The 17,788-nt window shown below is 36.6% G+C and overlaps 1 protein-coding gene across 5 annotated transcripts in view; it reads left to right on the forward strand.

Moving 5' to 3' along the window:
- CDK8 (cyclin dependent kinase 8) overlaps window positions 1–17,064 on the forward strand; it is a 134,584-nt gene extending 117,520 nt beyond the window's left edge. For 3 of the 5 annotated variants that reach the window (XM_032294362.1, XM_032294358.1, XM_032294361.1), the window contains 7 exons: window positions 5,470–5,613; window positions 8,031–8,100; window positions 8,899–8,971; window positions 12,268–12,365; window positions 13,099–13,177; window positions 13,296–13,454; window positions 15,782–17,064. In XM_032294362.1, the coding sequence (XP_032150253.1) occupies window positions 5,470–5,613; window positions 8,031–8,100; window positions 8,899–8,971; window positions 12,268–12,365; window positions 13,099–13,177; window positions 13,296–13,454; window positions 15,782–15,907 (749 nt within the window). In that variant the 3' untranslated portion in view covers window positions 15,908–17,064. The remainder of the gene's footprint in view (window positions 1–5,469; window positions 5,614–8,030; window positions 8,101–8,898; window positions 8,972–12,267; window positions 12,366–13,098; window positions 13,178–13,295; window positions 13,455–15,781) is intronic. The other 2 variants (XM_032294359.1, XM_032294360.1) reach the window with 2 other exon arrangements.
- Window positions 17,065–17,788: the final 724 nt, after the last annotated feature.

A 17,788-nucleotide genomic window follows, 5' to 3' on the forward strand; every position in this document is an offset into this window, starting at 1 on the left:
TTGCAAGTGTACTCTAAATGCATTTAAGGTCATATATAAACTAATATGATACACAGCTATTTTTTCCACTTGGAAAATGAATATTTAAAAGCAGTGTTACTTTTGGTAAAGCATATTAACAAACTATATAAACAAGAAAGTGATTGCCTAATCTTATTTCCTATTCACTGAACACCTGAGACTTGAATTGATTTAAATTGATCAAAATCAGCTATAGCATACTATCACAGAAACTTGTGACTCTGGCTCATTATTTATTATTATCTTCTTATTTTTCCTGAGAGGCTTATGTTTTATCGGAAGCATTAAGATTTATGCAACCTTTTATTCACTAGGATATTCCACAGTCCAGCAGTTATACTGTAGGGTGTGTGCCACAAAGCTAAACTACCAGCACTTAAGAAGGCAGATTCCCTTGTCCCAAAGGCTGTATGATTTGGGGGAGAGAAGGTCTTTCTTCATATTTTCCTCCCTCATTCTCCTCACCAACATAAGCACTTATGTGGTAACTACTTTGTAAACTTTTTAAAACTTAGGTGGAACAAATATGAATTCCAATTATGGGCCTTACCTTGAAGAGATTTATAATCCAGTTGAGAAGACAGTATGAAGATATGCAGACAATAATTTAGTCTGGCACTCTGGGGATGTGTTTATGCATTTAGCGCTTTAGCCTCAGTTTCTGAAAATGATAATTTCGCTTGAGTCATCTCTTAGGTCTCCCTCAACTCTTAAAGTTGTGTGCTTTTATTTATTTATTTAGAGACAGAGTCTCGCTCTGTCACCCAGGCTGTAGTGCAGTGGTGCAATCTTGGTTCACTACAACCTCTGCCTCCCAGGTTCGAGCGATTCTGTTTCAGCCTACCAAGTAGCTGGGATTACAGGCTTGTGCCACCACACCCAGCTAATTTTTGTATTTTTAGTAGAGATAGGGTTTCGCCATGTTGCCCAAGCTGGTCTCAAACTCCTGACCTCAAGTGATCTGCCCACCTTGGCCCCCCAAAGTGCTGGGATTACAGATATGAGCTACCATACCCAGCCAAAAAGTCATAAGCTTTTAAATAAAAACAGCTGCCTTCTGAGGTTGGGAAGTTACAGAGGGAACTGACTTGGCTGCACATGATTGAAACCAGGATCAGTGCCATTTTCTTAGGAGTGGTGATCCCAGCCCACACTCTCGTCTAGTGTACACCTACTTGCCCAAAATCAATCTTGGACAACACTTTCTTCTACTGAAACAGTGATTCAAAATTTATAATATACACAAACCATTTTTAATTTAGGTTTTTAAAAATAAGGCCAGGTGCAATGGCTCACACCTGTAATCCCAGTGTTACATATAGTGAACTCCAAATTTCTCTTCAAAGAATCAGTATGACAGTATGTTCAGCTCTCTTATTCTTAATTCTCCATTTTAAAGTTAACTTTCTGGTTCTCTTCACCTCCTTCCCTCTAGTTTCAGTAAACAACTTTCCCACCAGTTCTAATCAGTAGTTCACATCTGTTCCCCTGGTCACCTGCTTTGACCTGAGTCACGCCTGAGTCACCCCTAGTCACCTGCTCTGACCTGTTCTGTAACCGTCCTTCCTGCCAAACTACCCAACCTGCCACTCTGGCTTGTACCCCTGCTCTCTTTAAAATAGCCAATCGGAGTTAGCTTAGACTGTGTGGTCTAACCCGAGCCAGTAGGGGAACGACACAGCAGTAGACGTTACCTGCGTCAGGAATAGGAACCCCTTCCCCTCCCTTGTCCAGGTGTGCACTCGCCATTGCTCCACCTGTGAGACATTCCCTTCTATAGAAGTACATTGCCTTGCTGAGAAAATTTTTATTCGAGTGCTACTTATTTTGCAGCACCAAAAATTTACATACAACACCAACACTTTGGGAGGCTGAGGTAGGGAGATCACTTGAGGTCAGGCGTTTGAGAGCAGCCTTGCCAACATGGTGAAACCACATCTTTACTAAAAATATACAAATTAGCTGGGCAGGCACCTGTAATCCCACCTGCTCAGGAGGCTGAGGCAGGAGAATTACTTGAACCAGGAGGCAGAGGTTGCAGTGAGCCCAGATCATGCCACTGCATTTCAGCCTGGGTGGCAGAGTGAGACTTTGTCTCAAAAAAATAAGAATAAGGAAGTACAAAATGAAACCTTTTCCTTAATACCAGCCTCTACCACATAATCCCATTCCTCCTGTCTCCTGCAAAGGTAGCCTAAAGATTGAGTAAAATGCTCAACAAATTTCTCACACCACCATTAAAGCTGCTTACCAAGAACTTCCCCAGCATTTTGACTTCCCTGTCTGATAGCTGAATTGTGAGCAGGTGATAGAAGAGCCTTTCTAGTTGAACATATATATGTATATAATTTGCTGAATACATTCCATTTAGTGAAGGGGTTAAATCTGTTACTGAAGCTACTAAGAGGGAACAAAAGCATAGGGAAGAAAATCTGATCAGAACACATCAAACTCACATGTGCCCCCTGTACTACAAACAGATTTTAGTGCTGTGATCATTTATTCCATTGTACAGAACTGCAAGCTGAGTCACTAAAGCAAAGAGAGCAAATAATAAGTTAGTAAACATTGTAATCCCAGGAGCAAAGTTTAATTCAGTTTTGAGTGTTTTTTTGTTTGTTTATTTGTCTGATTTACTTTGGGGAGAAAGCTAAAAAAGGAATATCAATCTCTAATTCAGTGCCACTAAAGTAGTCTTAAAAGTCTTGCTAAAGTATGGACTTTTAGGCTCAGGTGTTTGTCCTCAAATAGCTGAATGGCCACTAAATGTGAGGCATTCTGCTAAGTGGGAAATATACATTAAAATAGAGAAAATGAGAATTTTTTCCCTTTTATCAGAATAAGAAGCTTGCTATTAATACACTTGTTGATTCAAATATTATTGAGCAAATTCTTTTTCTCCTCCCAAATTTGGTCTATGTAGCATGCCAATTCCTACTATTTCCTTTGCCTGGCTAGCTCAGTAGCTACCTATGAGCATCATAACATTTTGAGAAGTAGATGAAATTTATATGTTTTTAATTTGGAAAGCCATTTTGTAAGGCGTTTGACAGACAAGTGAACACTAAGGAGACTTTCTATTAATTTGGCACAATCTGGAAAAAAAAAAAAAAAGACAAGGTAGGAAGGAGAAACTTACTGTATTTACAAGAATTAGAAATTTATCTGAAATAGCCTGATCAGCTGACTCAAAGTTTATGATTAACATATAGGTCAGGATTTTGAAGAAAGGAAGAATGTAAAATTGATAAAGTTGAGAAAGAATAACAGATATAAAGAAAGAAGAGTTACTAGATGGGAGATGAGCAAGGTTCAATAAACTATTTTTCCTGATGACCTGACTTTTTCTTTTAAAAGCAGTGTAGTTTTGCATACATTTTTTTCTGTGAAATGTGGTCTTGCTATGTTGTCCAGGCTGGATTCAAACTCCTGGGCTCAAGCTATCCTCCCGCCTCAGCCTCTTGAGTAGCTGGGACTACAGGCATATGCCACTATGCTCAGCTAAGAGCAGTATAGCTTTCATTATAGTTAAACTACTTACCTTTCATCTTCCTTTACATATTTTATTTTCTTCTTTGGAATTTTTAATTATTAACCAGATGAATTGTTACAGTGTTTATTGGGTGTGCTTCAAGTAGAATTTTCAACCTGCAGAGCATCCAATTCCTCATTCCTTTTTATGATCCTGCTTAGCTGCCTATGTGGCCATTGATTATCAAAGGTGAGATTATAGGGCATACGCATATAGAAAGAATAATCACAAATGAATTAATTTTACCAATTACCTTTTGATGCCAAAACCAAAATAGGTTGGCCTGTATTTCTTGATGAAACTTTGCCATATGGTGGCATTGGCTAGACTTGGTTCTCTGATATGTAAATACAATGTCATTTTTTAAAATCACTTGCCGCAGTCAAAATGTGAATCTTTAAGTAAATAGATGAGTAACTTTTTACTTTGAAATGTAAATGTGTATAATTTTAGATTAAATTAAATGTCTCTATTCCAGTGTTGGACTTTAGGAATTCTCATTTTAGTTTTTTTCTCATTTCCTGTTTAAATGACAGTTATTAACATACCTGAATAATCAGCTTTGATAAAATAGTAATTTTTATTTGTCCCCTTTGGTTTTTTATATTTGTCACAGGTATTGGTGAGGTCAGTCAAAAACCGTGTGTTGAGGGTCTGCTATGTGCACACCATGGTACTTAGTGTAGGATTTGTTAAGAGTAGAAATGAAATATTTTCAGTTTTAAATTCTAAATTGGCAAATAGATCTTACCTCTACTAATAGTTCTTTTGAGTACTCATTTAATATGAATGAAAGTAAGTCTGTATCTTGTGAATGAAAGAAATTTGTGTACAGAGAAACCCATTTGCCTGGCTTTTGTCAATAATTCATTTGAATTTATGACCCTTTTTTTTTTCGAGACTGAGTCTCACTCTGATGCCCAGGCTGGAGGGCAGTGGCACGATCTTGGCTCACTGCAGCCTCCACCTCCTGTGTTCAGGCAGTTCTCCTGCCTCAGCCTCACGAGTAGCTGGGACTACAGGCACGTGCCACCATGCCCTGCTAATTTTTGTATTTTTATTAGAGACGGGGTTTCACCATGTTGGCCAGGCTGGTCTTGATCTTTTGACCTCATTGATCCGCCCACATTGGCCCAAAGTGCTGGGATTACAGGCATGAGCCATCGCACCTGGCCAAATTTATAACCTATTTTAACAGTAATATTTTGCTTTTATTTCCTGTCCTTCATATTAAATACCAAAATTTGTAAAATCTGGCACTGCTGTGGCATCAAGAATCACTTTGAAAGAACAACTTTGTGAAAGTAGAAATGCTGTTAATTATTAGACTTTTTGAGGTCAGGCATTGTTTCTTGGTAGGATACCACCTTACTCATTAGTGCTAACATGAGAGGGTAATTATTAGACCTTGCAAATTAGCAAGTAAATAAAATAAAAAATATTTTCTCAAAAAATTATGCTGATTGTGTTAGGTGAGTACCCAATTTCAAAGACTGTTTGGGTTTTCAGTTTGTTTTTGTTTAGTTTTCTTGGATTGTAGTTCCCATGCTCCATGTGCAGCTTTACTGTATTTCATAGAAAAGGTATCATCTGGGGCATTGAAAACTCACCAAAAATCCAGCCAGTACATTTAATTGGGCCTATGGTGAAACCATTGGGTGGTATGGATATATACAGAATGAAAAATTGGGGTGGGTGGCATGGGAATATATACTCACAATAATGTTTCGTGGTTGTTAGTAATTATAATTGCTTAGGAATTAAAATGAGTTACTAGGAAAAGAAAGAAAAAAACACTCCCCAAGAAAATAAAAATGCATTTTCTTTTGGAAAGAACCACTTTATTTTCCACCTTTCTTTTTCTTTTTTCCTTGCCTTTTTTTCTTTCTTTTTTTTTTTTCCTTTTTGTTTTAAAGATATTTGGGCTATAGGGTGTATATTTGCAGAACTACTAACGTCAGAACCAATATTTCACTGTCGACAAGAGGACATCAAAACTAGTAATCCTTATCACCATGACCAGCTGGACAGAATATTCAATGTAATGGGATTTCCTGCAGGTACACATTATACGTTTTTGTTTTTGTTTATAAATCACTGTTGTTTGAACTTAGATGTCTTCGTTGGAGAGGTATATATTTTTAGCTGATGAAAGCTACTCTTGAGTCTGTTTTTTGACTACATTTATCAAAGATCCTTAGAAACAGCAAAATTTGTGGAGTTTACATATTGGCTTGAAAATATTTATGAGTTTCCTGAATTTGAGGATCGTATTTTTGTTTCATTTTCTTTTGCTTTTTTGTTTTGTTGTTTGATATTTGAAATGATAATATATTTACAATATCTGTATTAAAAAGGTATCTTTAGCTCTTAGCAGTAGAAACTATAAATGAATTCAGTAGTAGAAATTTTTTTTCTGTCAGTAAATATAATACTGCCTCTGTATGGCATCCAAATATAAATTTTGAACATTATTTCTATTTAGGACACTATACAGAATTACATTATATTGAATAATAGCACTTACCTCTTCTCTTAGAACAGTCACAGTGTGGGTGAGAGTCATAGTACTCCACGGTGAGTTAGCCTGCTGTCTTGCAGCGGAGATGGTTTACATGTATCCCATCCCTGGCGTTAGATCTCTCCAACTGTGTCTCAATCCCTGGTTATACTACAGAACTGTAGTCACCAAAAACTGCTCAGAGGTTCAAAATAATGGGAATTTGTTTAAAACACCTAAATTTTGGCTAATCAAGTACTTAGTAAAATGTGTTTCTTATTAGGAATATTTCTCAGGTCACTATAACTCAAGACTAATACAGATAATATCTGAGAGTTTTAATTCTACATTCCCTTGTAAGGGTGTTAATTGTCAGTCAATGCCGAATAACTACGTAGATGCTGCCTTTCTCCAAAATTGGTCACAGTTTGGGGAAGACCTCTGTGGTGATGGGAATTTTGTTCAGTAAATATTTATTGAGTACCTGCCATGTGCCAGGCACCATCTTAAGCAAAAAGTTACTAATGATGTAACAGATATGATTATTGCCCTCTTGGAGTTTACATTGTACTGCTATATGTAGAATGTTTAAAAAGTAGGTATGGTTTGAGTGGAGACAGAAGAATTATCTTTCCTTCCTTCTTCTGAATGTGTCTACCATTTCTGAGCCCACGGGCAAGGCATAGCTTCTGTGAGGGAGTAGATGAAGTGAGTCTTATCAGTGAGTCTTAATGTGCGGGTCAGAGGTTAGGATGGTTTATAAAGGAAGCTTGAAAAGCAGGCAGCAGAGGTTAGATTTGATAGCCAAAGAATGAGAATCCATAAGTTCTTGAGTACAGAGACGTGATTTATGTTATGTTTTAGAAAGATTAATAAGGCAGTGATAGGTAAAAGTCAGTTAAAAAGAGGCAACTGAAATCAGAAACCAGCTGTAGCAGTGCTGCAGACATAGAGTGAGAGTGATGATAAGGATGGAGAACCCTTTAGGCAGATGGAAATGTTTTATAGGAAGTGTATAAGTGAGGGAAAACTAAAAGATTATTTTAAGATTTTTAGCTTGAGAAATTGGAGCCAGGAAATAGTTAAGGAGAAAATTCCATTTAAGATGGTAAGTGTATATTTACTTTACAGTATGTGATGTCTTTGGAGGATAGTTACCAAATATTTTTACAAGTTCAAAGAAAAGCAAGCCTCCAAAGGCCATTTAAAAGCTAAAGGTGCTGTTAAGCTGCCTGTTACAGTGCTGTGCACCTAGTAGACTCTCAGGAAGACTCATTGGCAGTGATGAAGAAAACAGGTTACGTCGCATGTATTGTTTGAGCAACTCTGATGCCAGCAAAAGTAGCTGAAACATTTTGTACTTAACGTATTTAGGAGCTGGGGTTGTTGTGGGTAATGTTATTGAGACTAGCCAAAGTACCAGCTGACTTATTAGTATACTAATTATATCCTACCCTATTCTACTGCAGATAGTTATTACTGCTTACATTGATTGTCTGTGTAAAGAAATATATTTAGGAAGGGGAAAGGAGGGCTGCATCATAAAAAGAAGTATAGTTTAAAGCCACTGAGGGGAAGATCTTAGATTTCTCATTGAAGAAATTAGTTGCTGATTTAACGAAGAAATTTGGTATAAAAGGGAAAATAAGTAGTTTTACTAATAGAAATAGGACTATTTAATAAGAGAAATAGAGATATTTATAACTCATTCACTAATGATAGAAATTGAGGCAGCTTATAGTAAAACACAGAAAGTAGGCAGTTTAAAATTTAAAAAGATAAACAGGTATCTAAAGTTATACAAGGGATAAGGAATTGTGTTTATAGTTTAGGATGTTTGCTGTCACTGAACATTTATTTGAAATCTGAGCTTTCTTTGAATGTACAGGAAATGTAATGAACGTGGTGATAACCTTTTTAAAAATTCTTGAGAATAGGAACTTAGGCAACATAAAAATTTATCAATGTATTTCACAGATAAAGATTGGGAAGATATAAAAAAGATGCCTGAACATTCAACATTAATGAAAGATTTCAGAAGAAATACGTAAGTTGGAAAAAAAGACCCTTTGTTGATTTTTGCTTTACCAGAATACCCAATGTAAGACTTAATATTCAACATAATAAAATACTCAATATAAGATTACTTTAATAAATAATTTTACTTATTTACTTTAATAAATATTTTTCATGATGGCACTCTTCATTTCTTAAGATGCTTAAATGATTATATATAAAAGTAACTAATATTAGCAGCTGATTTGGATATAAGAAAAAAAATTATTTCCATATTTACTACTTTTTGGAAGCTAGGCATTAGTGAGAAGTATCACAGCTGAATAAATAAAAGTCTAAAATAAACTTTGCTAATAGCCGCTTGCTTACCAATCTAGGTTATAGTAATTTTAAGCAAGTTTTAACAGAGAAGAATGAACATTTCACCTGTTTACAATGCAAAGCCAGGGATTGGGAGAGTCCAGTTTATATACCTATAACAAAAGTATTTTACTTTACACTTATTGGTAAGGCTGAATTAAACTTTTGACCCAGATGTTATTTAAAATAATTGTTAAAATATAATTCATGTGAAAAAAAAACAAGCTATTTAGTGTCTGTTATTTGTGAAATTGTCTTACATTTAATCATTGGTATCCATTCAAAAGTGACCATTATGGATATTGAATGAAATATAAAATTGATTTAATTCTACTCATTTTATGCTTATTATACTGTTTTCAATATTTTATATCAGTTATGATCAGAATAATTCTCATCAAAAGGACTTAAGCCAATGTAAAATTAACCTCAAGTCTAACACAGCTATTTCATAGTATTTCTCTTTCAGGTATACCAACTGCAGCCTTATCAAGTATATGGAAAAACATAAAGTTAAACCAGATAGTAAAGCATTCCACTTGGTAAGCTTTAGATAACAGTATTAATGAAATGTATTATTTTCCCTAATTGACTAGCCCAACTAAGGCTTTTGTGGATCAATTGATATGGTTACTTAGCACTCAGAGTGCTTCCGTGATAAATGCAGAGATCTTGTTAGTGCATACCAATAAGGACAAAATATTTGCTTTTCCAAATTCATATCATGGTTTGACAGACTAATGCTTGGCACATTAGATTTTCTAAAGATAGTGATGGTAAGAAATCTGTCAAAACATTTATAAAATTATATGTATTGTTTGTCATCTGTTACTTTAAATTTTTAAAATTATCAGAGAAGTATCAAGAAGAAAATAGTCTCACAGTTGATAAATAATTAGATTGTTTTGTATTTTAGCTCTTTGAAAGACTGTTTACAAAGTTCTTAACTTCCACAATACCTCTTATAACCTTAAATGTTAACAGTCCTTCAGTGATTATATGTGCTATTTGATTTTTCTGGAAGATTGTGACAGATACCATATTTATCAATGTGTAATGGAAAAATGATTTAACCTAGAATCTAATTAAATCCGTGCACTAACAAGATAATTTGTGATGAAATTATATTCACCATTATGCACTTAAATTTGTTTACAATAAAATTTCCATTGTTACAGCATAATAGTTAAAAATGTTTTTCAGTTTTATGTTTTCATAAAAAGGTTTATAACACATAAAGAGGGAGTTTGGGGAAGCAAGTTATATTTTGCTTGGCTTGAAATTCTTTTAATTCTTATTCCCAAGTTCTTAAATGAGAATTCTTTCACCTTGAAAAGTAAAACTTTCCTTTATTGCAACCAGGCCACTTGGCAAACATTTCTTCTGTTCTACTTCTGTTTCTCCTTTTTCTCCTCCTCCTACTGCCTCTCTTGCTATATTTTCTACTTACTATTACCTCAGTTCACATTTTATATCATGTATTTCATATCTTAGCAATTTAAAAAGTCATCCTTAACCTACCACATCACCACACAATCTATTATCCAAATAATGGTTTATTACAGCGTACTTATAGTAGGACCCAAATTAGAGGTTTAAGTTAGATCCTTCAAAATTATGGATGTACTGATTCTAATAAAATAATGATAGTGGCAGTAGATTAGAAGTCATGACTTAGGAGAATTATTATTCTCCTTGATTCCCTGCTACTCATTATAGTCTAAGACGACTCTGCCTACCATCACCACTAAAAACTCTAGAGATATACCTTCCTTGTAGCTTATTTGCTTGTTTTTACCAGGGTGACCCATCTTAATTGGAAGTAATCTTCAGTAGTCCCTTATGAAAGCCCTGTTATAATTCCATTAAAACTGTTGGGTATTTTAAACAGCAAATTCAGGCCTTTCCTCCCTAAAAATAAAATTGTGCTTTCTCTGAAACATCAGATCATTAAAATTAAATTGTAATCTCACCATTCTTTTTATCTGCATCTTAAAATACATTGTAGCTTTTTATCCTCTAAAATTTGTCATCTCTCTTTAAGTCTTTTTTTTTTTTCTTTTGAGACACAGTTTCACTCTGTCACCCAGGCTGGAGTACAGTGGCACATTCTTGGCTCACTGCAACCTCTGCCTCCAGGGTTCAAGCGATTCTCATGACTCAGCCTCCCCAGTAGCTGGGATTACAGGCACGTGCCACCATGCCCAGCTAATTTTTGTATTTTTAGTAGGGATGGGATTTCACCATGTTGACCAGTCTGGTCTCAAATTCCTGACCTCAGATGATCCGCCCATGTTGGCCTCGCAAAGTGCTGGGATTACAGGCGTGAGCCATCACGCCTGGCCTCTTTTAAGTCTTAATGCGTCTGTTAGCTCGTTGGTTTTCAAAGTACACTCTCAGTCCAGCAGCAGAGCATCATGTAGGACCACGTTGGAAATGCAGGCTTTTGCCTCCTGTTCACATCTACCAGTCTGAAACTCTGTGAAGAGGGCCCAGCAGGCTGTCTTAAGAAATTCTCCAGGTGATTTTGATGCATCCTAAAGTCTGAAACTCACTGCATTAGATCAGAGTATAAACTAAGAGACCACATATTAGAATCCTGGTGAATGCACCATATTTTAACTAAAAAATACTGAATCTTCACATTCGTGTGGCTTTATAGCAATAATAATAACAGCAAGCACTTACATAGTACTTTCGTTGCTCTAGGTACCATTATAATTACTCTCCATGTATTAACTCATTTAATCCTGAAAACAATAGATACTATTTTTCATCTCCATTTGACAAATGAGGTAGCAAAAATATTAAGTAACTTATCCACTGTCACTCAGCTGATAAATGTTGCATCAGGATTTGAATGGAGCAGTCCACTTTCAGAGTCTCCACTCATCACACAACTCTGTACTTTATAAGCTGTGTATCACCGTTTTTATTTAGACTAGAATAGCACTGCACAGTACAACTTTCTGTTATGATCTGCACCGTGCAGTAGCGGAGCCAGTAGCCACATTCCGCTCCTGAAATGTGACTGGTGTAATGGGGAGATTGACTTTTTTATTTAATTCAGTTTTAATTAACTTGGATCTAAATCTGAATCACTACATGTGTTAGTGTATTATTTGTGTAACAACAGCTTTTTTCCTTAATAGAAAAAGAATAGAAAATATAAGAATTTTGGTCTTGTTCTCGATTGGATAAAGTAATTTAGGTAATGGGGGCAGGGAGCATTTGTTTAGTCAGAAAACACAAGCAAGAGTAAAACAAGTAAGGTTATGAATATTGGAATGACTAAAGGGTGAATTACTACATTAAATTTAACAACTAGGAGTTTTTGTTGTTAATTGGAATGAATATTTTCCAAATTCTGGTGTTATTCAGTAGAAATACACATTCCCAAGGCCAGGCACAGTGGCTCACGCCTGTAATCCCAGCACTTTGAGAGGCTGAGGTGGGTGGATCACCTGAGGTCAGTAGTTCAAGACCAGCCTGCCCAACGTGGTAAAACCCCATCTCTACTAAAAATACAAAAATTAGCTGGGCGTGGCAGCGTGCAACTGTAATCCCAGCTGCTAGGGAGGCTGAGACAGAAGAATCGCTGGAAGCCGAAGGTGGAGGTTGCAGAGAGCCAAGATCACACCACTGCCCTCCAGCCTGGGCTATAGAGCGAGACTTTGTCTCAAATATATATATATATATGTATGTGTGTGTGTATACACACATATGTATACACATATATTATAGAAATTATCATATTTTCTGTATATCCCCTCACATATGTGCTGAAAGATAACTGTGAGAAGCAGTACAGTCATGTTTTTATGATTTGTGATTTCAGCTTCAGAAGTTGCTCACCATGGACCCAATAAAGCGAATTACCTCAGAACAGGCTATGCAGGATCCCTATTTCTTAGAAGACCCACTTCCTACATCAGAGTAAGTGGCCAAGTTAACTCACCAGCATGATGGAGTTTTTGGAGCATGCTTTCTTCTGGTTGTCAACTCTAAGTTGCTCCTCCTCTTATATGGGAACCCAAGGAAATCCTTTATGACAAGCAAAAATGAGCTCTTCTGACTAAAGTGTCATTTGGGGGCTTTCCGGCTAAGAGGCATTCCTGTTCATCCCTTGCTTTAGGAAATGCTGATTCAATTAGTTTCAGCAGTGATCCAGCTATTCAGTGGCAGGTTGGTTATGCATGCTGTAGCTCCTTCATCACACCGAGATTGCTTCCTGCCTGCAGTTACAGTTTCATGCTCCCAAATTGCAAATATAATTCCCAAATGTGTCCCTATACCATCTTTTGTTTTATTAATAAATGTAGTAGGAAGGGTAAAACAAAAATTGTCTTTGAATCGTGACACATTTCAGCTGGAATCTATACTTTGGCTGTAGTAATAAAAGAGTAATGCTGGTCTAAAAGAAGAAAGCTGAATCGTACTCGATGATTATTAATCATTTGTATAGAGCTCAGGCCCTCAAGTAGCCTGCTGTAATATTGCTAGTTACAAAGAAGAGATTGATTTTGTCACAGCTGCATGAAGGTGCTTATATTTGCAAATATGGAGACAAAGTTCATCTTAAAAGATTAAGATGAGAATCTCCTAAATGAAGCATTTGGAATATTGATTAGTATACCAGAAACTGTTTTTTTCTTTTTCTTACTATCAGCGTTTTTGCCGGTTGTCAAATCCCTTACCCAAAACGAGAATTTTTAACGGAAGAAGAACCTGATGACAAAGGAGACAAAGTAAGTATTAAAGTACTGTTGGCAGCTCCTTGTTTCGTGAATGACTCCATAATGCTTTCCGTTGTGGGTACATTTTGTTCTCCCTCTGAGCTGAACTTTTTCTTTTTAACCAATTGAGAAGAACCAGCAGCAGCAGCAGGGCAATAACCACACTAATGGAACTGGCCACCCAGGGAATCAAGACAGCAGTCACACACAGGGACCCCCGTTGAAGAAAGTGAGAGTTGTTCCTCCTACCACTACCTCAGGTGGACTTATCATGACCTCAGACTATCAGGTATTCCAAGTTTATTTTGTATTGACTGCATGTCAGTGTTTACATATGGGTTTATGATCGTGGGAAAATGTGATTTAATTGAGAAATACTGATGTCTGTATACTGAGGGAAGTACATTGACATGAAATGTTATTGGCATGGAAAAGTACTGACAGTGGTGTAGTAGCAAGGGTTTAGACTTTTGAACTAGACTTGGAATGATCAAATACAAATTATGCCGTTTATTAACTGTGTGACCTTGGACAAGTAGGATAATATCTCCTGGCTTTAGATTTTTCATCTGTAAAATGAGACTACTAAAACCTAACTTGCAGCTGCTGTCAAATTAGACATGAAGTGTCTTAACATCTAGCTTGCAGTAGGAGCTTGGTATCTATTGTTTTGAAACAGTATTCCACAGTGATTAAGAACATAGGCTTTCAGATCCCAGTCTGGCCACTTCTCTGTATCCTTGAGTAAGTGATTCAGATGTTCTCAGTTTCCTTGTTTGTAGACTGTGGATAATAATCAATATGAAGCTGTAGTAAGGATTACATGAGATAACTCTGGGAGGTAAGTATTGTTGGCATTTCAGGAAACTGAGGCTTTCAGAGGTTAAATAACTTTCACATGGACCCCCAGCAAGCCAGTTATAGATGCAGGACTCATACTTTGATCTGACCACAAAGTTCTGTTGCCTGCTTATGGATCCTATCATGGAATTGTCAGTTATATTGTGAAAATTGTATACCCCCTCCCTTTGTCTTCTGCTTGTTCTAACCATATTCCCAACTACACTGGGTTTCAGTGTTGGAAGGACACTGAAAACTTGACCAATTAGGATTATTTACATACCAAAAAAGAGAGAGAGAGAGAGATGTTATGAAACTGATAAGGAAGGTCCCCAGTGTCCGTTACTGTACTTTCAGAATTAGGTATTAACTCTTTCGTTTGGTTAGGGAAGAAGTCCAGCCCATCACACCATAGAAATCGTTGTGTGAGTCGTAAGTCTGTCCTAGTTAGCTAAACAAGGACACTAAGGGCAGACATCTGTGGGACTGGTTTGTTCCAGTATCTTTTTCTTCCTTTCTGGATGGGAAGAGTGTATCTCTCTTGGCCCATGAATGTATCTGCACTCTAAGGTGACGGCATCCTTAGAATGAAGCAGAGCAGCGCTCTGACCTTTGCTTCTGGACCTGAGAAAATGATGCTGTGCTGCTTTGCTGATGTGATTGTTTTGGTTAGTCTTGTGTGGGTGATTTTAAAAATAGTATTTCTGACTATGATTTCATGTGCCCAATCTTTTTAAAAATGTTACTTTTGCTAGGATTGGCAGAATTTGGAATTATATGACTTATTAAATATGCTTTGAAAGAGATAAGTAATAAATTCTGGTTAATCTTTTATAGTGTTTGTCTTGGGAGCAAATAATGAGAGAGAGATGTGAGAATGGGAATAAGAATCTAACAGATCAAATTAGAGAACCTCAAACCATCACATTCTTTCTCTGTGCCATTTTAGAATTGAGAACACCACCCTTCTTACATGTTATATTTTTACTTTTGTATTAAACTTGTAGCAGAAAATGAGATTCAATAGTTTAAAGGGGCCAGGCATAGTGGCTCATGCCCATAATCCCAGTGGTTTAGAAGGCTGAGGGGAGGATCACTTGAGGCCAGGAGTTCGAGATCAACCTGTGTAACATAGCGAGACCCTGTTCCTACAAAAAAAAAATTCTTAAAATCAGCTGAGCATGGGGGTGCATGCCTGTAATCCCAGCAATTGTGATACCATTACACTCCAGCCTGGGTGGTAGAGTGGCACCCTGTCTCAAAAGAAAAAAAAATAGTTTTAAGGGCATAAACATGTATTAATGCCAAAGAAATGGATTCTGTGGTACCTTCTCTTACATTCATTTTTATTATTTAGTCTTGTGTGGGTTGGAGGGGTTTCTACTGAAGAAAGCACGGAAATAAGCTTTGAATTTTTATGTATACATCATTAAGTTTCTTGTGTAAACATCTTAAGGAAATTTACCAAGTAGATACAAAACAGCATGAAAAGGGCTTACTGCTGTAGAAAAAAAAAATGTATTTGCACAGCATAGTAATAAGCTTAGGGTTCATATTATTTACTGGCAACATTTCTGACCTTCCCCAAGAGAAGAGGATGTTAAAAGATTGGGGGTTTCTGTCTTTAATTCTAAAGTTAGTATGTAGCACAAAACCTATACATCCTTTCTTCCTTGAAATATAATGATGCTTCAGTCACATACAAGTTTTGCTGCTTGGGATCGAACTGCCCCCTAGAAGCTCCTGAATCACACTTCTCCCTCATCTCCTTTCCAGCGTTCCAATCCACATGCTGCCTATCCCAACCCTGGACCAAGCACATCACAGCCGCAGAGCAGCATGGGATACTCAGCTACCTCCCAGCAGCCTCCACAGTACTCACATCAGACACATCGGTACTGAGCTGCATCGGAATCTTGTCCATGCACTGTTGCGAATGCTGCAGGGCTGACTGTGCAGCTCTCCACGGGAACCTGGTATGGGCCATGAGAATGTACTGTACAACCACATCTTCAAAATGTCCAGTAGCCAAGTTCCACCACTTTTCACAGATTGGGGTAGTGGCTTCCAAGTTGTACCTATTTTGGAGTTAGACTTGAAAAGAAAGTGCTAGCACAGTTTGTGTTGTGGATTTGCTACTTCCATAGTTTACTTGACATGGTTCAGACTGACCAATGCATTTTTTTCAGTGACAGTCTGTAGCAGTTGAAGCTGTGAATGTGCTAGGGGCAAGCATTTGTCTTTGTATGTGGTGAATTTTTTCAGTGTAACAACATTATCTGACCAATAGTACACACACAAACACAAAGTTTAACTGGTACTTGAAACATACAGTATATGTTAACAAAATAACCAAGACTCAACATGAGATTATTTTGGTACACCTTTCTTTTTAGTGTCTTATCAGTGGGTTGATTCATTTTCTACATTAATCAGTGTTTTCTGACCAAGAATATTGCTTGGATTTTTTTGAAAGTACAGAAAGCCACATAGTTTTTCCAGAAAGGTTTCAAAACTCCCAAAGATTAACTTCCAACTTATAAGTTTGTTTTTATTTTCAATCTATGACTTGACTGGTATTAAAGCTGCTATTTGATAGTAATTAAATATGTTGTCATTGATATAAACCTGTTTGGTTCAGCAAACAAACTAAAATGATTGTCATAGACAGTGTTTTATTTTTCCTGTTGGTGTTGCTGATTTGTGAGCATGCTTTAAGATGAAAAAAGCATGAATGATAACTTCCTTAAAAAGGTGCGGCATCCAATTCAAATATTTTCGTCCTGATTTTAAAGCTGGTTGGTATAGTGCTATTAAAATTTTGTTCAGTTAATTTTCCTTTTGAAAACTTGTTCGCACGTTGTTTAGGGTGCCCTTACTTCAGCAAAGGAGAAGGAATAGGAGAGCCTTAGAATTTTTGAGGAAAAAAAACCCTATAACATACAATGTACTGTATCAAGCTATTTTACATGAATGACACAAGTATTCTGGATAAAAAATAATTGAACATTGTTAAAAACAAGGTGTTATGTAATAAATTTATTTTTCATAAATCAAAATATGGAGTCAGCTGTATTTTTTATACGTACAGAGAGTTTTTGTTTTAATTTTAAAATACGCCTTAACAAGTGGCCTCTGAAGAAATCTCTTCACTCTTCATTAATAATACCTATGTGTCTGTTTCCACAATGGAGTAGTGACTGGAGTCTTAGATATGGATCCTTTTTTCTGTTATACTTGGTACCATAATGTAAGATATGAAACACAGACACCTTTCTAATTGGAAGATACTGCTATCTAATTGGAAGATTGAAGGTGAGCCTTCAATCGCTGGAATAATTCCTCATCTATTCTGTGTTGTACTGAGAAGGATGTGATTGTTACATCCCTAATAATTCCTTTTCCTCCTCCTTCAGAAAATACAGAAGATTAGGGAAAACACTAACATTTTTTCTTAAAAACCCAACTCAATGATATAAAAACGTTCTAAAACAAAATACCTGAGGAATCTCTATCCTGATAGGCATAACCATACAGTAAGGGGAATTTCTAGGAGCTGAAATGTTTCCATTTTAAGTCCTCCGCCCCAGTGCATTCTCAGGATGTGTGGATCTGGTTATGAGTTCCCCTTCTGAGCTCCCCTACTCCATAGTTTGGTTTGGGGTTTTTTTCTTTTTTCTTTCCTTCTTTTTTTTCTCTGAGACGGAGCCTCGCTCTGTCGCTGAGGCTGGAGTGCAATGGCACGAGCTCCACTCACTGTATCCTCGGCCTCCTGGGTTCAAG

This window comes from Sapajus apella, unplaced genomic scaffold, assembly GCF_009761245.1.
Source record: "Sapajus apella isolate SASKATOON/1434 unplaced genomic scaffold, GSC_monkey_1.0 scaffold32, whole genome shotgun sequence".
Taxonomy (NCBI): domain Eukaryota; kingdom Metazoa; phylum Chordata; class Mammalia; order Primates; family Cebidae; genus Sapajus; species Sapajus apella.